The sequence below is a fragment of the Pteronotus mesoamericanus genome, unplaced genomic scaffold, assembly GCF_021234165.1.
Source record: "Pteronotus mesoamericanus isolate MK-2021 breed Mesoamerican mustached bat unplaced genomic scaffold, CSHL_Meso_final contig_41, whole genome shotgun sequence".
In the NCBI taxonomy this organism is placed as follows: Eukaryota; Metazoa; Chordata; class Mammalia; order Chiroptera; family Mormoopidae; genus Pteronotus; species Pteronotus mesoamericanus.
Window position 1 is genome coordinate 7,535,398 of NW_026555152.1, and position 26,813 is coordinate 7,562,210.

The 26,813-nt window shown below is 40.8% G+C and overlaps 2 protein-coding genes across 11 annotated transcripts in view; one reads left to right on the plus strand and one right to left on the minus strand.

Annotated features, from left to right (window-relative positions):
• WNK1 (WNK lysine deficient protein kinase 1) overlaps window positions 1-3,160 on the plus strand; it is a 148,683-nt gene extending 145,523 nt beyond the window's left edge. For all 9 annotated transcript variants that reach the window (XM_054577176.1, XM_054577168.1, XM_054577170.1 and 6 more), the window contains one exon: window positions 283-3,160. In XM_054577176.1, the coding sequence (XP_054433151.1) occupies window positions 283-600 (318 nt within the window). In that variant the 3' untranslated portion in view covers window positions 601-3,160. The remainder of the gene's footprint in view (window positions 1-282) is intronic.
• Window positions 3,161-3,903: 743 nt separating this feature from the next.
• RAD52 (RAD52 homolog, DNA repair protein) overlaps window positions 3,904-26,813 on the minus strand; it is a 30,857-nt gene continuing 7,947 nt past the window's right edge. For both annotated transcript variants that reach the window (XM_054577177.1, XM_054577179.1), the window contains exons 2-12: window positions 22,071-22,172; window positions 20,870-20,971; window positions 18,312-18,405; window positions 18,063-18,130; window positions 16,479-16,597; window positions 15,527-15,602; window positions 7,761-7,957; window positions 7,471-7,616; window positions 6,036-6,116; window positions 5,434-5,643; window positions 3,904-4,635 (exon numbers count right to left, since the gene is read on the minus strand). In XM_054577177.1, the coding sequence (XP_054433152.1) occupies window positions 4,574-4,635; window positions 5,434-5,643; window positions 6,036-6,116; window positions 7,471-7,616; window positions 7,761-7,957; window positions 15,527-15,602; window positions 16,479-16,597; window positions 18,063-18,130; window positions 18,312-18,405; window positions 20,870-20,971; window positions 22,071-22,154 (1,239 nt within the window). In that variant the 5' untranslated portion in view covers window positions 22,155-22,172 and the 3' untranslated portion in view covers window positions 3,904-4,573. The remainder of the gene's footprint in view (window positions 4,636-5,433; window positions 5,644-6,035; window positions 6,117-7,470; window positions 7,617-7,760; window positions 7,958-15,526; window positions 15,603-16,478; window positions 16,598-18,062; window positions 18,131-18,311; window positions 18,406-20,869; window positions 20,972-22,070; window positions 22,173-26,813) is intronic.

Here is a 26,813-nt window from a genome sequence, read left to right on the forward strand (position 1 = left end):
AGTCCTTCTCTCCCTATTGGTCGATTCCATTTTTTCTTCCCTTTTCCTTTGATACCGTGAACTGCGTGCCACTGCACAGACACGCACGCACCACACCGCCCCCTGCCAGTCAGAATGGCTATTCTCACCCCTGTTTGGTAAATGTAAAGAGCCAATAATAATTGAAAGGTTTTGTAAGATTACAGTAGTCCCTGTGGTCAAGTTGTATTGTAGTACTGCCCACTTCACACTCGTGCACATTATGCTCATACCATACTTTACAGTGAGTTGTTTTGTTTTCAGGGCCCTGCGATGGCAAGGAAGTTCTCCGCCCCCGGTCAGCTGTGCATCTCCATGACCTCAAACCTGGGCGGCTCTGCCCCCATCTCTGCAGCATCAGCTACCTCTCTAGGTCACTTCACCAAGTCCATGTGCCCACCGCAGCAGTACAGTTTTCCGGCTCCACCCTTTAGCACTCAGTGGAGCGGGACAGGTGGCCCCACACCGCAGCCGCTTGGGCAGTTCCCGCCTGTAGGGACTGCTTCCTTACAGAATTTCAACATCAGCAATTTGCAGAAATCCATCAGCAACCCCCCAGGTTCCAACCTGCGGACCACTTAGTCAGACCTAGAGACATTCACTGAGTAGATTTGGGGGCAGGAGAGGGAATGCTGACTACTAGTGCTGCATTTAACTGATTATTTGCTAACTACTAGTGCTTCATTTAACTGATTATTTCTTGCCAGAAAAGAATGTGTTTAATACTGCTTAGAGCCCTCAGGGTGGAGAGTGTTTCTCCCCCTTCGCCATCAGCTGGAGTGGACAAGAAGGAAGGAGCAGCTTTCTTGTGGTGGGGCAGCTTCAGATTGTGTTTTCCTGTTTCCCTGTACCCACAGCGAGGGCCAGCAAAGAGAAAGGCTTTATCAGAAAGCTACTAGAGCACTCAATGGAAAACGAAACCCCATCTGTATTTTCAAGTGGGTGGAGCTCTTAATTTGGGTATCCGCCCCAAGTCCCTATTCCCTCAAAAATCTAAACCAGAAGACAAAAAAAAGTATTGGGCTCTCTCCTACCCTGTTCCCCCACCCAATCCCCACTTTTTTCCCTTTCCTTTTTTCTCTCTTTAGAACCCAGTGGAAAACACCAGGAGACTGAGGTTTTAGCCCTTTCTTAAGATAGGTCATTAGTGCTTTAAGCAAATATTAGCAGCTTTGACTGCAGCATTAGCAATTAGGAAAAAAAAGAAAAAGAGTTCCCTGCGGACATGTAACTTGCCATCAGTTTTGATGTGGAAACACTGTGATGTATGAATGTTGTTGGACAACAGTAGTTTTAAGATGAAAATATGAAAGGTTTAAAACGTTGGAAAAAAAGCTAGCTCTGTCCTTTACTTATTGAGACACTTTAACTTTTTCCTTTGTACTTCCATTGTATTAGATAAATAAATGTGAATGTAAAATTGTATAAATTACTGTACTTGAATACTTCTGTTCAACCAGTATTGCTTGCTGGATTTTTTAGTGCCTTGGACTTCTATTGCTTCTGCCATTAGCATCAACTTCTCATCAGACCCCCAGATCAGCAAAGGGCATATGGAAGGAAATCTAAGGTCCACGTGACCCCAGCAGTGGATGATGCCAAAGGGAAATTGAACAATTTTTTTTTTAAATAAGTCATTTAACAATTTTGTCTAGAGCAGGTGTAAGATGAGCAGGGTGAGAAGTTAAGTTGACATCAGTGGTTGAAAGCAGAACGTTGTTTGAGGAGGGGGTACTGGAACAAAACTGAGCAATTGAAGATAAGGTGATGTGTGATATGTGAAAGAAAAAGACTAAAAGTGAGAGAACAAATTTGTTTAGAAGATATGTGATACTTGGCCAATGGATGCCATAAGCCTTACTCGTTTGAGCTGGGCTTGAACAGGCCTAGAAGAAATGGCTGAACATAAAGGGAAGCGAATGGGAGCTGGTTTTTAAGCTGGGAAACGTGGTAGTGGAAAGTCATAGATGGAGAAAGTTGCTCTAAGAACTATTTGGGTTGCTTTCCTCTAGTTGCAAATGTACCAGGCATTTCTCAGCTTGGGGGTACTATATTTTTTATTTTTTGCGAAAAGTGGACCCACATCTGAATTAAGCACTGTAGGAAAGAATGCTTTTTCTTCCTGCTCTTCTCCTGTATAATGTTCAAATGGTTGCAGGATCACATCTTTCATGCCACCTTTATTTCTGCAATTGCAACTGATATTCTTGCATTTCATAGTAACAATATTCTCCTTAAGTAGTAACTGCAACCAACCAGTATTATTTAGCTATGCCTAGTTGTAATGGGCAGTTCTGTTATTTTCAGAGCTTTCAGGAAATACTCTCCTAATTGGCTATGTTGGGATCTTTATTATCTCAGAAGATGGGGGGGGAGCTAGGAACCTTAATTTTGGGGTGCTTCTTGTCTTGACTCTTGAGTTGGGAAATTGACATATTCTAACCTCTTACCCACCTCAATGGTCCTGTTCCTTTGTCGGCCCTGTCTCCTTAAGTTAGCCTAGGCCCCAAAGATACAAATGAAAGCTGAAGATTTTAAAAAGGTAGAAATGAACAGGGCAGGGGTTCCAAGCCCTCCTTCAAAATTGTTTACTTATTTGCTTACAATTCTTGGGGAGATGGAAAGAGTAAGGCTAGAACAAAGAAGGTGGCCAAATAAATAAGAAATGGACCACCTAAGATGAATAAAACAATATTTTCTACTAGAGAAACGAGCAAACCAAATGCAGCACATTGTTTGTTATTTTGGTTTAATAATGTTGAGATCTCTTCACTCACAAAAAAAGTAACTGGTTTTATTTACTGTTGATTATTTTTCCCTCCTGTGGATGAAATAACTGAAGCCTAGAGGAATGAACTAGTGCTACTGAAATGTTTAAATTATTTTTGTGTTAATAGTACACTTTGAGTATCTTTTTTCCACATTAAAAAAATCTTTCTGAATTATAAATGTTTTCCTTACATTATTTAACAATGTACACTGTTTTAAAAAATGAATAAACTGAATTCAAACCTTGGGTTTCTCCGCAGCCGTTAATTGTACATTTTGCACTAACTCTGGGTGTTGCGCTTCTTGTAAAATTGCACTTTGTGCTTCAGTTTGTTACCTTTGTAGACTTATTTAATGAAACCATTCAAATAAACCAAACTTGCTTTTGTTGAGTTGTGAGGTTTCATTTCCAGCCAGTTCCTTTTTCATGATTTCATTAGCCCTGTTTTGTGTGCAATTTATAACTGGATTCCTAACTTCAAGAACTGTTTTTAGTCACAATTCTGACCTGTAGTGAGGTTATACTGCAGATAAAAATGTTTACTCTGAAGAAGACAGTAAGGATATCAAAATCAAAAGAGGACTATGTGACCGAATCTGCCTCTTCATTTTCCCAAGGAGTAGAAATGGCTTGACAGCCTTCTGTTAAGAGTTCCTTGCCTCAGATTCCCAGCTCCCCACAGATGGATCTGTTATCCAAAAAAATAATGAAAGCCACTCCCTCAAGATTAGAGAGGTACAGCCCAAAATGCACCTTAAAAAGTAAACTTGTACCCTGGCTGGTGTGGTTCAGTGGATTCAGTGCTGGCCTGCAAACCAAAGGACTGCCAGTTCGATTCACACTCAGAGTGTATGCCTGGGCTGCGGGCCAAGTTCCCAGTTGGGGACACATAAGAGGCAACCACACATTGATGTTTCCCTCCCTTTTTCTCCCTCCCTTCCCCTCTCTCTAAAAATAAATAAAATCTTAAAAAAAAAGTAAACTTACAAACTCATTTAAGAGAAAGAATTGTTAAAACATCTATTAAGCACCATGGAAAAACAACTTATGTTAAGGTGGGTTGTAACATATCTGAAAAGGGAAAAAAATAAACAGCTACTTATATTTTCTATCTTGTTATGAAGTAAAGGGTTTATTTTGCGCTCTTGAAATGTGTCTTCTTTGGCCTCAGGTCATTGTTTCCTTAATTAAACAAGAGGTTGTCATAGAAGGGGATAGTAGCCTGGGTTGATGCACAGTAGTAAAACCCCACTGTGGGCTTTGTCCTGAACGTGGCACAGCCCTCACATGGACAACGTTAGAACTTGGTGCCCTAACGCAAAAGAAGACAGAGATCACTCAACAATAATTAATGCAGGTGGTTGTTTAAAAGAGGATTTGGGGAATGAATAACTGGTAGTGGGGAAAAAAAAAGTGAACAAATAAAATTTTTTAAAAAAGCCAGTGCTTACATTACTTGTAGCCACTGGTGATTCCGTAAAGTTACACATTTATTAACAATAGTTAGCAATAAATAATAAAGAGCCTCAAAAACTCAAAAGGTTTTTAATCTCCCCCCAAAGCCTTCTGCAGTGTGTGGTAAGCTTTTTTAAAGGACTTGTTTTCCAACTGCTCAGTTTTACCTGCAGTAGGCTCCAATAGTCAAATCCTTTGAGAAAGCTCAGAATGAAGCAAGTAAATTCTTGGCAGTAAAGCTCATTCCCTAGGAATGATGAATAATTTCATGGCCAAAAAGCAGTTCTCTAATGTCCCTCTGTGACAGTCCAGTGATGTAACCTGAGCTCTTTAAGATGGATCCAATTTCCTTTTTTTCGTGTCTGGGTTCTTCCTGTAGGAATCACAGTTGCCTATGGAAGAAAAAGCTTTTAAGATATAGTTGCCTTGATTTTAAAGTCAACTCACAGTTAGTAATTTCTGAATTGTATTAGGTAATGATCTGAATTTCAACTAAAAACCTAAGCCTGAAAATTGTTATGAGGAACATACCCTTCTGTTAACTTTTCTAGACCAAGTTGCACTAATAATCACAAAGGCCCACTTTTCATAGGAAAATCTCTGATGCGATCACGTCAGAATGTCCCACTACCATCAAGGGCTCAAGTGAATACCTCAAAGGACAAGTTCTGGCTCTCAAACCAATTATCTTCTTTTTTTTTAAGTATATCTTATTGATTATACTATTACAGTTGTCCCATTTTTTTTCCCCCCGTTTATCCCCCTCCCTACTACACCGCCCCTCCCTCCAGCAATCTACCCCCTTAGTTCATGTCCATGGGTCGTACATAAAAGCTCTTTGGCTTCTCCATTTCCTATACTATTCTTAACCTCCCCCTCTCTATTTTGTGCCTACCATTTATGCTTCTTATTCCCTGTACCTTTTCCGCCATTCTCCCTGTTCCCCTCCCTGCTGATAACCCTCCATGTGATCTCCATCTCTGTGATTCTGTTCCTGTTCTAGTTGTTTGCTTAGTTTTTGTTTCTGTTTTTGTTTTTGTTTGAGTTCCAGTTGTTGATGGTTGTCAGTCTGTTATATTGCTAACACTTCGTCATGATTCTATCCTACTTTTTAAGTAGAATATTCTCCTTCAAAATTCATAGGATTAAACCCAGGTTCTCCAATTTTTGTTCCTAAAACACTTTGCTACCTGTCACGTTAACATTGGCAGTTTGGAGGTGCCAAGGTTCAGATTTTGCTTGTGGGTTCTGGTGGCAAAGGCTTTGTGGGGTCCTGTTCTGGGTCACCATCTGGCTTTTCAGGACTGGCATGGCGGCAGTCTGCTGGGGCTCTGGTGTAGACAAGGGCTTGGCAACACTGTCCCCTGCATCTGGAGCCATAGCCCATATTTCAAAACTGTCTGCAAGGACAGAGAGCACAGAAAAATGGAGCATCGGCAAACAAGGAAGTGTTCTCACATAAAGCACTGGAAACAACAGGTCATGTGAAATCCTATGCCATGAGGGCCCTATGATAGTTTTTAGAATTTCTGTCCCCAACCCCTAAAAGTACATTGAAGCTCCTCAGGTTAGGAAAATAGAGGAGCTGAATCTGTGCTACTGGCAAAACTGCCATCAACCCATTCTGGGCCCTCTTTTTCCTAAAACTTCATGGGGCTATAAAACAGAAAGGACTTCTATGCTGCTTTTAAAATACATTTGTTAAGTACCAGAGGTATCCAGCACAGTAACTTACATGCATTTCACAAGTATGTCCTAATTAATACTTAGCATTCCTTTAGGCCCTACTCACCTTCAGGGAAGTCGCTCTCAAAGAGTGGTTCTGCACCCTGTGCCATGGAAGTGCTGTCCTTCAAAGAAGGTGCAGGCAGCTCTGCGACAGTTCAGAGGGAGAGACCACAGAACTCAGCTGGACGGGGCAGCCTCAGAAGTGCAAAGCTGCCTAGAGTATGCTGCTTCACAGCGCAGCCAGTAGCAGAACTCAAGGTTCCTGCATTCCAGTCCTACCTGTTAAAACCACCTTTTGTCTTCCTACCAAATTGGGGGGGGGAAACAGTTTACTTCTCCTTTAGTGGCAAAAATAGAAGGGTTACTAGAACACTTCTTAAAGCTATAACCCTTGTTCCAAGAAAATCTTTAATAGAAATTCAATATAGAAAAAAACAATAAAAACAATGAATGGTCATGTGGGTAGGGAAAAGGCCTGGAGGACTCCCCACCCTGGGCCCCTCTCCCACCCACGGGCTTCTGCAACGGTCTGGAAGCTACCGTATTTTGCCATGTATAATGCACACTGTTTTGCCCAAATTTTTGAGGGGAAAAGAAGGATGCGCATCATACATGGGCAGCACCTAAAATACCTTGTATCTGTTCTTGTGTTTTGTAATTATTTGTTACATAAAATTTCTTGTACTATAATATGTTCACAAAGGGATGCTAAAATTCCTTTATAATACAAAAAACAAGTATCTAAATATAAATACATAAAAAGTTGAATTAAAAAATTAAAATGAAAACTTTCTTTCCTGAAAGTTTGGGCCTAAAACATGGGTGCATGTTAAACACAGGAAAGCATTATACACAGCACAACATGGTATATGTCTAGAATAATTCTTACTAAGAACATCCCCAGCACAGTAAGTTGTTTTTCCCCCCCAACTTAATTTCAGCCTCAGTGCTGAGGGAAATATTAATGAAAGCGAATCCTCTATGAACTCCTTCATCATTCTTAGGGAGAAACTGGGCAAAAATCCAATTAGTCTGGGCTTAGCCCTTCCTGTTTCTACTCTGGGAAAGACCAAAAATAACCTCTATGCATGGCTCCCACTGAATCTGGACTCTGAAATAAACTAAAATTCATAGATAAATAATTGTCAAAGCCATTACCTTCATAAGCAAATTTTCCTTATATTCAGACAGCTCAGAAAGGCTTTGTAATGCAGAGACAGCCAAAGAAAATGAAGCAAACGTTGTGTACAATGAAATTTCTAGTTCCAGGTTTTGTCAAGGCCCATTTCCTTAGTGTCTTTAGAAATGGGGAAATACGTGGCAGGATTTCACTATCTTAATTTTTTTTGGACTCATCTATCCAGTTGGGCAACTTGAGGGAAGGCCTACTGAGCTCCAGCTTGGACCAGACCACAGAGGATCGGGACTCAGTTGACAAGCAGCCCCCAGGTACAGTACACCTCCCTGGGGCCTCTGCTCCCATCCTGATTCTCACAAACCCTGATTCTTCTTTTCAGTGGATGGAGCTGAGAGTTGAACTTGCTGCTGTTTCTCCATTTGTTCCCGGAACTGCTGCTGCAACTGCTTTTGCCGGAGCTTCCGCTGGTAGGTGGCATCCCTCCCCACAGCAGAGGACGCCAGGCTTCTGCAGCAGAAGAGCAACAGGTAGGAATGAGTTCCTGAGTTAACGGAATACGGCACCCAATTCCGGAGAGGCCACACAACCCAGCGTGCTGGCTCTGAAGGTAGAGAAGGCAGAAGAGGAAAGCGGGGAACTCGGGACACGCACCGGGAGCTGCTGTCCTTGTCTCCCTGTATCACAACATGGGGACCATCTGAGTGGCTTGGTCGGCAGGGGGAGGTCATCTCCTGTGGTTTTGGGGGTCCCAGAGCCATGTTCTGTCGGCAGCTGCTGTATCTTGCTTGTTCCACATATGGTTCAAAATCTTGTCTCTTTGCATTAGTTAAATCCACTTCAAGAGGTAACTAATGAGGCAAGAGAGGAGGGTGGATACTTCTTCCAACTGCGCTTCCCCTCCCCCTGCCTTAAAGATCGAGAGTCCTAGAAAACAGCACTTGAAAATCCTTTCCCCATCATGCCTTCTAGGTCCTAAGAAGTTGAGACAAAAGATCCAACACTTCAAGTAATATTTTTAATTAAATGAGGAATAAAACAATTTTACTTTATTAATGATTTTTGAAAAAAAAAATTTATTTTAGTTTTGATTTAGGGCAAATGGTCTATAAAATCTAATTTAAATCTTTCCGTGGCAACTGAATCTGGTGCTGTCTATTTTTTATCTTTCTCTTTTTTTAACGGAAATTATCACAGCAGTTGTGGCGGCCTACACCTTCTCTGCCCCTCCTGCCAGAACTTCCTCCTGCAAATACAAGGCATCACAGAAAAAGGCCCAGGTGGGCTGTGGCACAATTAAGTGCTCTTCAAGTAACAGGAAGAAGAAAACCTGGAAATCACTGACGTAGGTTGTGAGCTACGACTGTAGGGAACCCTCCCATTGCAGTTGTTGCTGCATCGAGGGAGTGAGAGAAGAAAGACGGGGTGTCTCGTGGCGCACAGCAGATTGTTTTACTAACAAGCCTTGAGCCCTACAGAAATTAAGTGTTTTTTCACTTGGGGGAACTTCTCTCTCAGTTCATAATATGGATACTGATACAATAATTGAAAATGAGGGATTGAGTTGACAACCTTTTGATAAAAATAACCTGAAAATGAAGTATCTACATTGGAAAGTAAATGAGTAGGTTAAAAAGAAATGGCTTATGCTACACCATGGATGGAGGGCCTCACGCTAAGTTAAACAGTCACAAAAAGATAAATACATATGATTCAATTTATATGAGGTACACAGAGCAGTCAAAATCAAACAGAAAGTGGACTGGTGGTTGATTTTTCTTGCTTATGAAGGGGGCTGTACGATTAGTGGAGTAGGAAGGTATTATTTAATGATAGTTTTCTATTTTACAAGAAGAGAGAGTTATAGAGATAAATGGTAGTAATGGCTGCACAACATGATGAATGTATCTAATACCACTGAACTGTACACCTTTAAATAGTTAACATGGTAAATTGTGTTATGTATATTTTACCACAATAAAAAAATTTGGAAAAAAACAAGAAATGAGTTTTGAGAAAAATTTAAAAGATGGACAATGCTAAGTGCTATCAAAGAGATGGAGCAACTGAAACTCTGATACACTGTGATGTGGCAACATTAGCACCGCAGTGGGAAACCGGAAGGCTCGACTAAAACTGAGTGTTTGCCTGTCCTCTGACCCGACCCAGCGATTCCCTAGATAAATATGTGTGTGCGCGCACCAAAAGACATCGTACAAGAATGCTAAAGCTACACAATCATCTCAAAGATGAATTAAAATCAAAATGGGAAAAAAATTACGGTGTGCTCATGCAACAGAAAAGTGCACAGCAATGAAAAAGCTACATGCAACAGGAATGAATCTCGTCAACATGTTGAATGAAAGCCAGACACAAAGCTGTTTGATTTCAAAAAGTGCAAAATAATCAAAACTAATCTTTTGTGAAAAGTGGTTTTCCTTGGTAGTGCCAAGGGGAGGGGTTAGCAGTGACTGCAAGGGACACAACTGAGCCTTCTGGGATACAGGTCATGTTCTGTCGATGCAGATGCTGCGTGCGTGGGTGTGTTCAGTTTTAGAATTCCTCAAGCTGAACCTTCCATGCTATGTGCGCTTGTCTACATGTCTCCATGTACTTTCTAATACTGCAATTTTTATAATGCTCAAATGTACAATTCCATTTATATAAAATTCAAAAATGGGAAAAATACTCTCTGAGGGTAGAAGTCAGAGAGAAGTTAGGACAGAAGTTATTTTTGAAAAGAGAAACTCAAGGTAGTGAATGGGGGAGAAATGGGGTGTGGGGTTCTGGGAACGTCTGTTTCTCTATTGGGGGTACAAATAGGTTCACTTCTAAAAATTTATCAGGCTGTGCCATTATGTTTTATACGGTTTTCTGCGTGTATGTTTTGTATCATTTAAGAAATTCATTTAAAAAAAATAAGAGTAGAAAAGAAATAGAGTGATGTCAGCAAAACGGTAGACTAGGAAGCTCCAGGCCCTCCTTCCCCGACAGAGACACTGGGTTAACAACAATGTACGGACTAGGATACCTTTGTGAGAACTCCAGTGACCAGCTCAGAAGCTATAGCACTAAGTCCAACAGACAACCAAGACAACATTCCAGAGCTCCTAGACAGGAAAAAAGCTAAAGAAGTTCATCACCACCAAACCAGAGTTACAAGAAATGCTAAAGGGACTTCTGTAAGAAGAAGAACAGAATATCAAAAATATGACTGCAGTAACTCCATAACTGTAAATGGATTAAATGCGCCAATCAAAAGACAGGGTGGTTGAATGGATAAGAAAACAAGACCCTTACATATGCTGCCTATGAGAGAATCACTTCAGATCAAAAGACACAACAGACTGAAAGTAAAGGGATAGAAAAGGGTACTTCACACAAATAGAAGCAAAATAAAAGCTGGCCTAGCAACGCTTACATAAGACAAAATAGACTATAAAACGAAGGCTATAGCAAGAGACAAAGAAGGACATTTCATATTCAATAGCCATATACAATATAGAAGCAACCTAAGTATCTATAAATAGACGATTGGATAAAAATGCAGTACATATATACAACAGAATATTAGCCATAAAAAAGAGTGAAATCTTACCATTTGTAACCACAGGGATGGACATAGAGGGTATTATGCTAATGAAATGAGTCAGACAGAGAAAGACAAATACCATGTGATTTTACTTATATGTATAATCTCAAAAAAAAAAGAAACAAACAAAACAAATACAAACTTACAGATACAGTGAACAAACTGATGGTTGCTAGGCAGGATGGGGGTTAGGGGGCTGGGTGAAAAACGTAAAGGGATTAAGAAGCACACATGGGTGGTTACAAAATAATCTGGTGGACATAGAGTACACCACAGGGAGTACAGGCAATAATACTGTAGCAACTATGCATGGCACTAGCTGAGAACTAGATTTACCAGGGGAATCACTTCATAAATTGTATAAATGTTAGCCACTATGATGTACACCTGAAATTAACATAATATTGAATGTCAGCTGTACTTGAAATTTTTTTTAACTTCAAAAAGATTCCAGCAAAAGGGGTAGGAAATTCACAGCATTTTGCACGCTCACCTGTGCCCCTGCCTCTACCCAGTACAGAGCAGTGCAACCAGGAGAAAACCTCCGACACTGGGCTCTCCCCTCAGTATGGACACAAAGAGTGGGCTGTGTGTCCAATGTCCTGGCTTATCTGGGGGCTGCCCAAAGCATTGGTTCCTGTCTCACCAGACTCAGAACATTAATGGAACCAGTGTCAGAGTCTGAAAGCCCCTAAACACAGAAGTGAGCACCATAGTCCAGCGGAGCTGCAGTTCTGCAATCAGATGGCAAGAGGAAAAAGAGATCATAAAAGCCCTGAGACACCCTAAAACCTCTATCTGGGCTGATTATTGAAAGTCTTCCCCCCACAAAATCAGTACATAAAGACTAGGAGAAGTGTTTGTTTTTCTAAATGCCCAAATCTCAGCAAAAGATCACACGGCATACAGAGAAACAGGGAAACATGGCCCAAAGGAACAAACAAAAACTGACCTTAAAGAAATCTAGATCTATGAACTGTCTGACAAAGAGTTTCAAATACTGTCAAGAGTTGCCCAGTGAGCTAAAAGAGAACACAGACAACTGAACGGAATGAGGGAGATGATGTGTGAACAAAATGAGATAATCAACAAAGAAAAACTATAGAAAAGAAGGAAGCAAACTTTGGAGCTGAAAAATACAATAACAAAGTTGAAGAATTCGCTAGAGAGGTTCTACAGCAGACTTTCACAGGAAGAATAAAGAAGACAGGTCATTTGAAATCGCCTAAGCACTTCCAGCCAAGATGGAGGCGAAGGTGCATGCACTTTGCCTCCTCCCACAACCAAAAGAAGGACAACAACAAATTTAAAAACAAAAAACCAGGACTGCCAGAAAATCAAACTGCATGGAAGTCCGACAGCAAAGGAGTTAAAGAAGAAGCATTCATCCAGACCAGCAGGAGGGGCGGAGACGGGCAGCCGGGTCAGAGAGGACGCGCGGCAGGGCGGCAGCGGGAGGACCGGGCGGGTGAGGCAGCGGCTGGCAGACCGGGTGGTCCCACATCTGCGTGCGGATAAACCGAAGGAACAGCTGGGGAGCGAGACAGACCGTTCAATCCAGGGTTCCAGTTCAGGAAAAGAAAGCCTCAAAACCTGTGGAGGTAAAAACCAGTGGGGGTTGCGGTGGCAGGAGAAACTTCCAGCCTCACAGGAGAGTCCACTGGAGAGACCCACAGGGTCCTAGAATGTACACAAACGCACCCACCTGGGAATTAGCACCAGAAGGGCCCAACTGGCTTGTGGGTAGCGGGGAAAGTGACTGAAAGCCGGCTGAGAGCCGAGCAAGCAGCATTGTTCCCTCTTGGACCCCTCCCACACACAGAGTCACAACTCAGTGACTTGGGTGGCCCAGCCGTGGCAAATACCTAAGGCTCTGCCCCTTCCAAATGTCCAAGGCACACCGAGACAAAGAAATACGGCCTAAATAAAAGAAGAGATCAAAGCTCCAGAAACAGAACTAAGTGATGGGCAGATAGCCAACCTATCAGATGCACAGTTCAAAACACTGGTAATCGGATGCTCACTGAATTGGTTGAGTATGGTCACAAAATGGAGGAAGAAAGAAGACTACGCAGAGTGAAATAAAGGAAAATATACAGGGAACCAAAAGTAAAGGGGAAGAAACCAGGACTCAAATCAACAATTGGGAGCAGAAGGAAGAGATAAACATTCAACCAGAACAGAATGAAGAAACATGAATTCAAAAAAGAGGAGAGACTCAGGAACCTCTGGGACAACTTTAAATGTTCCAACATTGAATCATAGGGGTGCCAGAAGGAGAAGAGGAAGAGCAAGAAATTGAAAACTTATTTGAACAAATGATGAAGAAAAACTTCCCCAACCTGGAGAAAGAGACTTCCAGGAAGTCCAGGAAGCTCAGAGAGTCCCAAGGAAACTGGACCCAAGGAAGCACACACAAGGCACATCGTAATTACATTACCCAAGATTTGGAGAGACTCTTAAAAGCAGCAAGAGAAAAGGACACAGTTATCTACAAAGGAGTTCCCATAAGACTATCAGCTGACTTCTCCAAAGAAACCTTACAGGCAAGAAGGGGCTGGCAAGAAGTTTCCAAAGCCATGAAAGGCAAGGACCTACATCCAAGATCACTCTGTCCAGCAAAGCTATCATTTAGAATGGAAAGGCAGGTAAAGTGCTTCCCAGACAAGGTCAAGTTAAAGGAGTTCATCATCACCCAGCTCTTACTATATGAAATGTTAAAGGGACTTATCTAAGAAAAAGAAGATCAAAAACTATGAACAGTAAAACAGAGGGGAAAGGAAGGGGGAAGAATGGGGGAAAAGGTACAGCGAAAAAGCAGCATAAATAGTAGGTACAAAATAGACAGGAGAAGGTTAAAAATAGTATAAGAAATGGAGAAGCCAAAGAGTTTCTATGTACAACACATGGACATGAACTAAGCTGGGCGGGGCAGGTGGAATGTTGGAGGGTGGGACAGTGCAGGGTGGAGGGAAATAAAGGGAAGAAAGAAATGGGACAACTGTAATAGCATAATCAGTAAAATATATATATTAAAAAAAAAGAAAAAAATAGCCCATTTAAAATGGGCAAGGGACTCGAGCAAACATGTCTCCAGTGATTATATACAAATGGCTAATAAACGTATGAAAAGATGTTCAGCGTCATTAATCATCAGAGAAATGGAAATCAAAACCACAATAAGATATCACCTCACACCCATTGGTAAGGCTACTATCAAAAAAAAAAAAAAAAAGAAAATAACAAGTGTTGGTGAGGATGTAGAGGATGTGAAGAAATTGGAGCCCTTGTGTGCTGTTCATTGAACTGAAAAATGGTACAGCCTTTATAGAAAACAGTATTTCCCTTAAAAATATAACACTGAAATGAATGAGCAACTCCTCTTCTGGATATGTATCCAAAAGAATTGAGAGCAGGGTCTTAAAGAGGTATTTGCACACCCATGTTCATAACAGCACTATTCTCAATAGTGAAGAGATAGGAGCAACCCTAAAATATGATACTATATTCACACAATGGAATATTATTCAGCCTTTAAAAGGAAGGAAATTCTGACGTGCTACATACAGCATAGGTGAAACTTGAGGTCATTATGCTAAATGAAATAAGCCAATCACAAAAGGACAAAAACTGTGTTTCCACTTAGATGAGCATTTAAAGTAATCACATTCTTAGAAACAGACAGAGAATGGTGGTTTTCAGTGCTGGAAGAAGGGAGAAAGGGGAAGTTGTTTTATGGGTATAGAGTGTCAGTATTACAAGATAAAAAAAGTTCTAGAGATCTGTTTCACTACTGAACTGTACAATGAAAAACGGTTAAAATGGTAAATTTTATTATGTGTTTTTTACCATAAAAAAAGAGAAAAGAAAAACTATGACTAATATCTGTTATAAATATAGATGCAGACATCCTTAACAAAACATTAGCAAACTCAGTATGTACAATAATGTATAAAAAATTTTTTTTAAAAGCCCTGACCGGTGTGGCTCAGTTGGTCAGGCATCATCCCCCAAAGCGAAAAGTTGTTGGTTTGATTCCTGGTCAGGGCACATGCCTGGGTTATAGGATTGGTCCCCGGTAGGGGTGCATATGAGAGGCAACCAATCAATGTTTCTTTCTCATTTTGATGTTTTTCTCCCTGTCTTTCTCCTTTCCTTCCCCTCTCTCTAAAAAAATAATAATAATAAAATCTTTTAAAACAAAACAAAAATCTAAAAAAGGAAATAAATGGAGTTTTGACAGATGCCAATTGACACACGTCTATTAGGGGCCCCACAAGAAGAAGAACCCTCCAGTACAGGAGCGGGAGCGCTGCCCAGGCGGCGGCACTGGGGGACCTCAGCGGGGGCCAGAGGAAACAGCTACACTGCACCAGGCCACAGGAACGCTCCAGACCCCATTCTCCAAAGGCGAGTGATCAGATCACTGACAAAAAACAAGGGAGATCTAAATCGGAAAGACACCAGAATTAAGGAAAAGCAAGAAGGTTGAACAGGAAAGGGAGGTTCTGAGTGCTTCTAAGAAACAGCAGCAGTGCTGGTGAGGGTTGTGTGCTCCCTTTAAGGTTTCACAGACCATTCCCAGCCACAGTCCTCTCTATACGAGAGAGGCGTGACACAAATTCTCCAGGCTTCGGTTCTTTTTAGCTGTGAAATAAGGCGATGAGTTCCTGCAAGTTCTGTTAAAGAAGTCTGAAATGCATACCACAGACCCTCTAAGTAGCTGAGTCTTCACTTCTCTCTTCAATCCCAAACACTCAACCCGTGACACAAGGGAATTAGTTATATCTTTACTGTAATATGTTCCATTCATTCATTTGTAACATACCTGGCGTGGAAGCTTATTTAGTGACCTCAGATAGTCTTTGTCCAGAATACAATTTCCAAGTGCATTGCCAAAGCTTCTATGGGTAAGAAATAAAAAAAGAAACAGGGTTGAGGACTGTTACATGTCAGTATCAGAGAAGAAAGCTACAACTCTGTGCAAGCTGCTTCTCAATGGCAGCAGAAGAGTGGGCCCTAATATGCCTTCAAAATTCGTCACGGAGGACCTGCCATGTTCCTGCACGGGACTGGGCTGTCAGAATACATCAGTGGGCATGACAGTCACAAATCGCTGTCCTCAGCAAGAGGTAATGAATATGAAAAGACTAAAAAACCACTCATGAAACCCCAGTACACAGTCTGATGTGGGGCGCAAATTCCAGAGCAGATTCCCTGCCCCCACCCCAACAATAGTGAGCCACACACAATTAGGGGTGAGGTCCTCCATGACCAAAGTTCTTTACTTGGGATATACAGGCTATGGTGCTGCAAATTTTTGGTGAATGTTTATACATGTATTTTTCTGGTGACCCAATTCACCTCAAATCTCAAAGGTATCTATGACCCAAAACGGATAATGACCCTGCACTATGTAACTAAGTCAACTAAGTGACATATGCAAAACGAGAAGTATCTAGGTGTGTTAAAGAGAATGAAGAAGCTCTCTATGTACTCATGTGGAAAGGGCCCCAAATACATTACTGAGTCGAAGAGAAGCAAGTGCAAAATCAAGTACAGAACAGAGAACATAGTATCCTACCACTTCTTCCCAAAAAGGGACACCAAAGCATAGAGTAGCACTGGGAAAATACAAGAGAGAGCAAGCAGGAAAGCAGGGCGAACTTCAGTGTTTCGATTTTTGAATGATGTGAATATATTACCTTTTTAAAGAAACAAAACCACTTTGAAACCAGCACTAAAACGCAACAGAGTGGACTCTGGCCTCTCTTGCTTACCTCAGTGCCCGCTTCAGCCCGTCTGTCACTGCCTCCTTCCTGGCCTTCTCCAAAGACAGGGCTTTTGACTTGAGGCCCTCACTGACACCATAGCCCACATCTTCATGATAGGAACCGTCCTGGAGGTAGAAAAGGCGTTCAAAGTCTAACGTGAAAAGCTGCACTTGTCCCTTTGGTGCTACAGCTCTTCTTTTCCTCAAACAGCAGTGCCCAGACTGGGCACACGTAACCCAGGGCCCTGCTGCTAAAGGGCACGCAGGCAATGAGTTGAGAAGAATCAATCTCCAGTGCTATTTCCGAGACCTGATCTGCTTGGACCTGCGGCTGTGGTCAAGACAATTCTCCTCTCCTGCTTCCTCTTCTACATAAAAATGTGCATATCCAACCTGCCCCACATCTCACTAAGGTGCACTACCCAAAGGAATAAAAACCCCAGCACATCAAGTTAACGGAAAATTTTAAGTACTGTATTTAACAGACTCTAATGATTGGACAGAAAATCCTTTCGCAAGACATGTGGTATCTACTTTTTGACTTTCGCCAACAGCGAAGGTGGAGCTGATCAAGCTGTTAGCATCTAGAGAACTGATATAATTTCTGATGGCAGCGCTCGATGATTTGGAGACATAACTCAGAAAGCATTCAAAGAAATGAATGGCACTATACAAACTTTCTATTCCCCATTTATTTATGTGAATAAAGCTTTTCGGTACTATTCATACAAATAAAAAGTCAGAATAGAATTAATGCTGAATGTTCTGTCTAGGAATAAAATTAAACTATGGATATATAAAGTGAATGAAAAAGAAGAAAACAGCGTCATCCATCTCATTAAGAAATGCATTTTCCATATAATTTTTATTAAGTATAAAAATTTTGATGAAGTTATGTTGTCTCTTCCACGTAAACACAATGCAGTGATCAATTATGTACTAATAATATCTGTAACATGAAGTCAGTCCAAAAGAAACTTTTTATTATTTAGAGCCTTCAGGTCACTGCAAATTTACCCCCCAAAATTTAATTTTATACACACACACAGAGGCAGAGAAGTATGATAAAGTTATTAATAAAAAAAGACTTCAATGATAAATATATATTATATTAGGATAAAAACCAGTGGAGGAATAGAATGAAAATATGAGTGCAAAAGAAACAATATCAAATTTCTTATGATTAAAGAATAGCTTGCTTATGTGTTTTTTAAACAGATGACAGTATTTAATCCTCTATGATATTTAGAATCATTTGGTACATTATAAAAAGACATAACAGATTTATTTTAGAATGCCAAATTTCACAATATGCTTAAAAATATACTCTTACAACTATTTATATTTATGGTGAAATCTTTTAAGTATCAACTTAAAAATGTACAGAAAAGAGTTTCTCAAAATTCTTTCAGGGGTCACATGGGAAAGGAGGTCTGAATACCACCATCCTAAGGGACACTGGCTGGGACCCAGCCCTGGGGCCTGTTCTCCAGCCGGGCTGTGCCCCAGCCCAGAGACCCCCCTACCTGCACATTCGTTCTCACCACCCTCCTGACTCTTGGAGGCAGCAAGTCCATTCCATCACCCTCACCTTCAACTGGACTCTCACAAATGCACAGACTCCCACGTAGAACTTGCCGTTGTTAAGATCAACAAAATCTAGGGAGTGGGAAAGAAACCAGTAGGAGAAGATACTGATCCCTGTGCTTCATCCATATTCTTCCTGCTGGAAACCAAATACACCTACCCGACATCCTCACCCACAAAGCACTCTTATCAGAAATTAGACAATGCCAAGTAAGGGAAATGAGGAAGCTACCCTGCCAGGAAGCATACTCACCGACATTCTGCTGTGTGATGGAGTGGGCCCAACCATTGTAACCAAACATCTCATTGGCCAGATTAATTACCCGGTGACCCTCAATGTAACACACCTGAAAAAAAATTAAAGAAAAAAACTCGTTAAAATTTCTTGCCATACTTATATGTATATCAAAATTTACTTAAAGTACTCCTTACCAGCTTTTTCGGCAAAATTGCCCTTAAACATTCCAGGAAAAAATCTCAGTGAACTTATTTCAAAGATCCTTCCTGAAGGAGCCAGATAGAAGCAATGTCCTGTCTCAAGGCATTAGACAAGAGTAAAGATATCCACTGGCCTAAGTCTCCAAAACTCAGTTTCCAAAAAAGTATACATCGCAGGTCGACATGTGTTACAGAGGACCAAAAACACACAAAGAGTTAAAACTAGAAACAAATGGCATGAGACGTATTTTTAAAAGATTGTGTAAAAATCCTATGATGGCAGGCATATAAGTCTCAAGACAATGCTTGGGTCACTTCAGTTGACAAAAGAGGCTAGAAGCCATCCCCTCCCAAAGACACTAGAAAACATCCAGCAACAATGAACAAGAAGCCTTCTGACTCTATGAGGAGCCAGAGAGGGAGTTGGCAAGATCATCGGAGAAGTCAGCCGAGTCCAGCCAAGATGGAGGTGTAGGTAGACACACAGTGCCTCCTTGCACAACCAAAAGAAGGACAACAACAACTGTAAAAACAAAAAATAACCAGCACTGCAAGAAAACCTAACTGTATGGAAGTCCAACAACCAATGAGCTAAAGAAGAAACATTCATCCAGACTGGCAGGAGGGGCAGAGAGGCCGCGCAGCAAGGCAGCTGCTGGTGGACTGGATGGTACCCCATTTGCGTGCAGATAAACCAAGGAACAGCTGAGGAGCAAAACAGACCGCGCAATCCAGGGTTCCAGTTCAGGAAAAGAAAGCCTCAAAACCTGTGGAGATAAAAACCTGTGGGGCTTGCGGTGTTAGGAGAAACTCCCAGCCTCACCAGAGAGTCCACTGGAGAGACCCACGGGATCCTAGAATGTACACGAACCCACCCACCTGGGAATCAGCACCAGAAGGGCCCAATTTGCTTGTGGGTAGCGGGGGAAGTGACTGAAAGCCGGCTGAGAGCCAAGCAAGCAGCATTGTTCTCTCTCGGATCCCTCCCCCACACAGTCACAACTCAGCGACCTGGATGGCCCCACCTGGCAAATACTTCTAAGGCTCCGCCCCTTCCAATGATTTCCAAGGAATGCTGAGACAAAGAAATATGCTCCAAATGAAAGAACAGATCAAAGCTCCAAAAATAGAACTAAGCAGTGAACAGAGAGCCAACCTATCAGATGCACAGTTCAAAACACTGGTAATCAGATACTCCCTGAATTGGTTGAGTATGGTCGCAAAATGGAGGAAAAAAGAAGACTACACAGAATGAAGTAAAGGAAAATAATATACAGGGAACCAAAAGTAAAGGGGAGGAAACCAGGACTCAAATCAAAGAGCTGAAACAGAAGGAAGGAATAAACATTCAACCAGAACAGAATGAAGAAACAAGAATTCAAAAAAATGAGGAGAGGCTTAAGAACCTCTGGGACAACTTTAATGTTCCATCATCCGAATCATAGGGGTGCCAGAAGGAGAAGAGGAAGTGCAAGAAATTGAAAACTTATTTTAAAAAATAATAGAGAACTTCCCCAATCTGGCCAAGGAAATAGAGTCCCAGGAAATCCAGGAAGCTCAGAGAGTCCCAAACAAGCTGGACCCAAGGAAGCACACACCAAGGCACATCATAATTACATTACTCAAGAGTAAAGATAAGGAGAGAATCTTAAAGCAGCAAGAAAAAAGGAGACAGTTACCTACAAAGGAGTTCCTATAAGACTATCAGCTGACTTCTCCAAAGAAACCTTGCAGGCAAGAAAGGGCTGGCAAGAAGTTTTCAAAGCCATGAAAGGCAAGGACCTACATCCAAGATCACTCTGTCCAGCAAAGCTATCATTGGAATGGAAGGGCAGATAAAGTGCTTCCCAGACAAGGACAAGTTAAAGGAGTTCATCATCGCCAAGCCCTTATTATATGAAATGTTAAAGGGACTTATCTAAGAAGAAGATCAAAAAACTACGAAGAGTAAAATGATAACTATCAATAACTGAATCTAAAAAAACAAAAACAAAAACAAAAATAAATTAAGCAAACAACTAGAACAGGGACAGAATCACAGAAATGGAGATCAGAGGGGAGGGGGAGGGGGAAGAATGGGGGATAAGGCACAGGGAATAAGCAATATAAATAGTAGGTATAAAATAGGCAGGGGGATGTTAAGAACAGTATAGGAAATGGAGACACCAAGGAACTTGTATGTACAACCCATGGACATGAACTAAGGGGGCAGGGAGGATGATAGGGGAAGGGGAGTACAGGGCGGAGGGAAACAAAGGGAAGAAAAACAAATGGGACAACTGTAATAGCATAATCAATAAAATATATATTAAAAAATAATGAAGAAGTCAGCCACACGGGCAACTCACTGTTCAGGTATATAAACTCTCTTACCTTCTGGCCTCCTCCAGCCATGCGGCTACTTATGTATTCTGGGCCCAGCCTCTGCCTCAGAGCACTCTGGATGGCCTGGTACTCCTCTGCTGTGTATCGGTACTATAATACAGAAAGAAAATTAAACTGACATTTCCAGTATTCTTTAGGTCAGCAAGTCTCCAGCTTTTTGGACTCCACAGTCTGTTACACACTTAAAAAGAATCACGGACCCTAAGAGCTTTTGTTTATGTAGGCTCTATATGTCAATGTTAAGAATCAAAACTGACACACATTCCACTTGCCATCAGAGCAGTATCACTACATGCTATGCAGTCTCTGGAAAACTCCACCATTCACTCATGGGAGAATGAGAATGAAAACAAGCAAGCAGTATTTTAGTATTATTATGGAAATATTTTTAACCTCATGGACTTTGACAAGGTCTCATGGATCCTCAGGGGTCAGTGAACCACATTTTGAGAACCACTGCCTTAGCTGTTACTACCATCCCTACAAAATTTTCTCATGCCAGAATTGGGAAACTAAAAATTCCCACTTCCAAGTCTGCATATGACATTTATACAGGCAAAAAGGAAGAAGAGAGAAAGCTGACAGGGAGTCTTCCTTCCACTGTCTTCTCCAAAGTTGTGTACCTCTTCTTCCACTGAACAGCTTCTCATCCTTCACAGATAAATATACTACAACATGTTTGGATTTTTGTCCCCTTGGTTGTTGTCCCCCTTTGTCCCATTTAGATGAAATAAATACTCACAAACAGATTTCCGGTAAAGAATATGACTGGACAAAGCAAAAAGGTCTTTAATATGCACAATATTGTTACAAAGAATGACATCAGAAACTCTGGGTGCCTCCAAAAAAGACAACTGGGTGAAAGGCGGGCAGGAGTGATAGGGAAAGAGTACAGCTGTTCACTAAGAGGCTTTGTCTCATTTTGAATGCTGTATCATATGAATATATAATCTACCCAAACACAAATAAAATTTAAAGCTAAATGTAATCCCCAGTACTGTTAGTCTTTTGATACTAAAGTTCCAAAATACCCTGAGAGTTCATCAAAGGCTCTGAAATAATATATCTATAGGAAAAACTAATAATAATAAATAGCTTATGCATATGTACGTGATGGTGCTCTACTAATTGCTCCCTCATAGCTTTTTCATTTAACTTCATTCTTTGCAGGTGTGAAAAACCCAGTTACCTGTCCAAAGCATAATACAGAGCTGCTACCAGCAGAAGAATAGCTGTCACGGCCTCCAAGCAATGCTTCCTCAGTCCCAGACATGTTGATTCTGATTGACTTCTATATAAACAGAAGATTAAAAAAAGATCTCAAAGAATGCCATTAGCAAGATCCCCTACTAAAAATCAGGTAAAACATCTACATGTGATATCCTACAAGTCACTTTACATACTTCTGAACACTGCGCCAATCAAGGACTAAGTTCCTCAGTGCTTAGCTACAATCTCATATCCCCTGAAAATCCTTTAGGAGCTGCTTCTACTTTTCTGCTAAAATTTTTGCAAGGGTGGTAGTGCTATTAAAGGTTATTTTTTATAATGAGAATGCATTATAAATATACATTACAATTATAATGTTTATAAATGAAAAATTCAAAATCACAAAACACTCTAAAGGAGAGCAAGCAATCAACTTATTACGACCTACTATTTGTGCAACAGGATCCTGGCCTCTGCGGAGTCAACAAAAGAATGTCGGCCCCAGTGACGGAGCTGTTGGCCGGGAGCCAACGAGCTGGTTGGCAGGAGAAGACGAACAGACACAAAACAATTAGAGAGCAAGAGCAGGCAACACAGAAGACATCGCACACCCAGGAATTAGCCCGGTTTGGTCCCTTGCAGCATCAGCTTCACCTGCAACTTGTTAGCAATGGGAAACCTCAGGCCCCACCCCAGCCCTACTGAATCAGAAGGTATATGTGAGACCCAGGAATTAGTGCTTGACCAAGCCCACCAGGTGATTTTGATGTAAGCTCAAGTTTGAGAGCCAGCACATTAGACTGAGGCTGTACAAACTTATAATCCATCAGAAAATCGAACTCCTCTCAGGAAAAGCACCTGCCACTGGCTGATCCGCTTACCTGACTCCTCCTAAATGCGTCCCAAATCAGATTCAAAGCGGGCGCATCAGCAAACCTAGGTGTTATAAATCTTCAGATTTGCTAATAGAACTACCCATCTACGAATGCCAAAAAGTATGATTCTCCACACGGCATTATAACATAATGTTTAAGGGCTCCAGTTATAAATGTCCACTTCTGGCTCTATCACTTACTAGGTGCTTGACCAAGGGGGAAAAAAAATCACATAATTCCTCTAACTGATGATCAGTTAGAATAGAAAATAGAGATAACAACAGTACTATAAACATTCATGTATGAAACTACTTTATTTTTTTATTTACTACATGAAACTGCATTAGAATAGTGCCTGGCATACATTAAGTAGTAAAATGTTAGTTATTGTTAAATTCATGTTAATTTTCTTATATACATTATGAGGAAAATGCAGAAAACTAAATGATCATAAAACATTATATATCAGCTAAGAATGATTAATTTATTTATGATATAGCACTAAAAAGTAGGATAGTGGCCTAAACTAGGTCAGTTAATAGTTAGGATCTAAAATGGACACATCAAGAAACAATGGAACACTCATATTATTTAGGGTGTAACTAACTGCAAAGGCCCGGAAAGACAGTTAAAAGACTGCAATGCATCTGTCTCTGAGGCGCGGCGATGGGAAGAGGGGTGGCAGCAGGAGCCTCCTTTACAAAACAAAGCTTTTAACACTATCTGATTTTCAAACATGTGCATGTATTATTTTAATAAAAACAAAAATAAAATGTAAATACCTACTCTATAAAGCAGAAGTCAACAAACTTTTTTCTGTAAAATGCTGAACAGTAAATATTTTAGGTACTGCAGGCTATCTGGTCTCTGCCACAACCACTCAACTTTGGCATTTTGGCATGAAAACAGCCGTGAACAAGAGGTAAATGAATGGGCACAGTCGTGTAATTAGGGACCTCAGACAGGCAATGCCGAGGATTTTAAAATCCATAAAATTTTATTAAAAAAAGAGGTGGCAGATTTGACCCCCAGGCTATAGTGTGCCAATTCCTGCTATAAAGCATGCATTGAATGTTAAGTCAGATGTGGCTCAATATCCAGCTCCGTCGGGTAAGTTACTTAAATTGGGTAATTACTTAAGCTCTTCGTGCCCAAGTTTCCTCATTTGTAAAAGGGAATATTGGTAAGATCAACTTCATAAGTTTATCACATTAAAATGTTGTGGCAATAGCAGCATCCAGCAAGACTCATCATTGGACGCTCAAAGTTGTGGGGGAACAGGATACTCACAAAGTCTCTACTGAGCACCCGTCAAGTGAAAGGGCATATACATTGTGAATGGACTTAATGCCACTGAATTACATACTTTAAAAAGGTTAAGTAAGTTTGATGTTGCGTATATTTTACTCTATAAAAAAAGGAGGGAACTGATTAACACAATAAAGTTTTATATCTCGCTCCATAACAATCTACTGCAATCTGGTGGCCTAGTCCATCTCATAGCTGTGTCACGTAGCGCCTGTGACCTCCAAAGTCATTGAGTCAGGAGTAGAGAAAGTTGAAGGAGTCACACCAGGTCATAGCTGACTTAGGCCAGAAGTGGACAGAACTGGTCACATGGCCCAACTCAACTGCGATGGAGACTGGGAAATATAAGCAAATATTTGCATATTTGGTGAGTACTGTCTCTGTCACAATCATTTTCTCCCACTCCAATGTCAGCTCCTAGAAGGTGGGGGATTCCTCTGGATTTATCTTGGCACCTCAGTGACTAACATAGTGTCTTACCTATAAAAGGGGGTCAAGAATATAAGTGTCTGGTTAGTGATTAAATTAATAAATGAAGGAATGAATGAAATATTGGGTTGGCCAAAAAGTCCGTAGGGTTTTTTTTCCATAAAACAAAAGGCACATTTTTCATTTTCATCAATAACTTCACTGATTTGGATATTTGAGTATATAAGCTATCATCTGCGTGGTGTGATGTTGATTGTTCTCATTAATGTCTTGATTTTTTTTTTTTTTTTTTTTTTTTTTTAGTTTTAGAGACAGAGGAAGGGAGGGAGAAAAAAAGGAAGAGAAACATCAATGTGCGGCTGCCTCTTGCATGCTCCCATCTGGGGACCTGGCCCACAACCCAGGCATGTACCTTGATTGGGAATTTAACCCTTTGGTTTGCAGGTCAGCACTCAATCCCCTCAGCCACACCAGCCAGGGCTATTGTCTCCATTTTGATCACTAGCAACTTCAACTGGTCTAGCCAACCGTGGAGAGTCGTCTAGCGAGAAATCTCCAGCATGAAACTTCACAAACCATTTTTGACACATTCAATCAGTCACAGCACCTTCTCCACACACTGCACTTTTTAAATCTTTTTAGCATTCCAGTTGAATTTTTACCCTTCTTGAAATAATAAAGCATAATATGCTGAAAATGTTGCATCTATTCTTCCATCTTCAATATTAAAATGGCTACACAAAAATTCACCAATCTTGATAAGTTTTCTTTTTAATGCACGCTGATATGACAGCTGTCACAATACAATCTAACAAAATTGTTTTGAATGAAATTTAAGATAACTAAGCGCTACTACAGCCATGTTATGGAAAAAACCAAACACTTTTTGGCCAACCCAATACATAATGCAGGATATACAGACAAATTATGTTTTAATTCTTTTTCTGAATTGCCTAGAATTAATTTTTTTTTAAATTTTTTATTCTTCTTTATTCTAATTCTTTAGAAACTAATTTTATAAGGTAACAGTTATACTTCTTACATTTAAAAAGCAATTGTTGCTACTTTTCTACACAAGATCATAAAAGATTCAACCTTTTGCTGAAGAAAAGGACAATCCTTGCCTCTGCCCATAAAATAAAGCATGGAATCACTTTTTTCCCAGTTTCTACTTTGAAAAAATGCTTACTGCTCTGCCTTCCTTTCTAAACTGTCCATGACTACTTTCCTATTATAAAATTAAAATATATTTTTATAGAAAGCTTCAATCACATATCAGAAAATATGGGTGGAAATAAACTTTCGTTGGATCCCCACCAGCAAGAGATGAATGTTATACTTTTATAAGTGATTATGTTTGTGTATGTGTTTTATGTGTATGTAAGTGTATATTTGTTTAACAAAAGTAGAATCCAAATGTATCAAGTGCATTTTATGCAGCAGCACTTCAAGCCTCCCTGGCATTGCCTGTCTGAGGTCCCTGGTTACTTTTTTCCATCCCAGCTGATGAGGCAGACCAGATATGCATGGGTTCTAACCAACTACACAGAGGCACAACCCAATTGCTCACTTTAGATGCCTCTCACCTCCATGGGGGACCCACCTGATGCACATGCACAATCTGAGAGTTTTGGGGAGTAAATGTACCATGGAGCAAAGCTTTTACCAATGAGATACAGAAGCAAAGGGGCAAATCTCCTTCGTTTGGGTGGATTGTCCTGGGATTCAGTGCTTTACACATCTTCCTAGGAGACAGCATTAGGAAATCAAGCAATCAGTTGTATACTTGTTACTAAGGGGTCGCCAGCTTGGAAATGTACCCCAGAACTGATTTAATCTTCCATCTCTCCATTCCTCTTTCCCTCACTTCTGCTTCCTGGAAGTGCACTTCCTGAAAACATAATGGCATACAAGTTTTTGCCTCAAGCTCCAGGTTCTGGGGTACCCAGGTACAGCAGACACTATGAATGCTCTGCCAATTTTCCCTTCAGCTCCTACCACAGTAGGGCACCCTGGCCTAACTTCCAAATGCCAACATCTTCATCTTTACCTAAAGGCATCCTTTGGCGTTCAGGGCCCATTTTGCACCTGTTAATGCTTCCAACGCACCA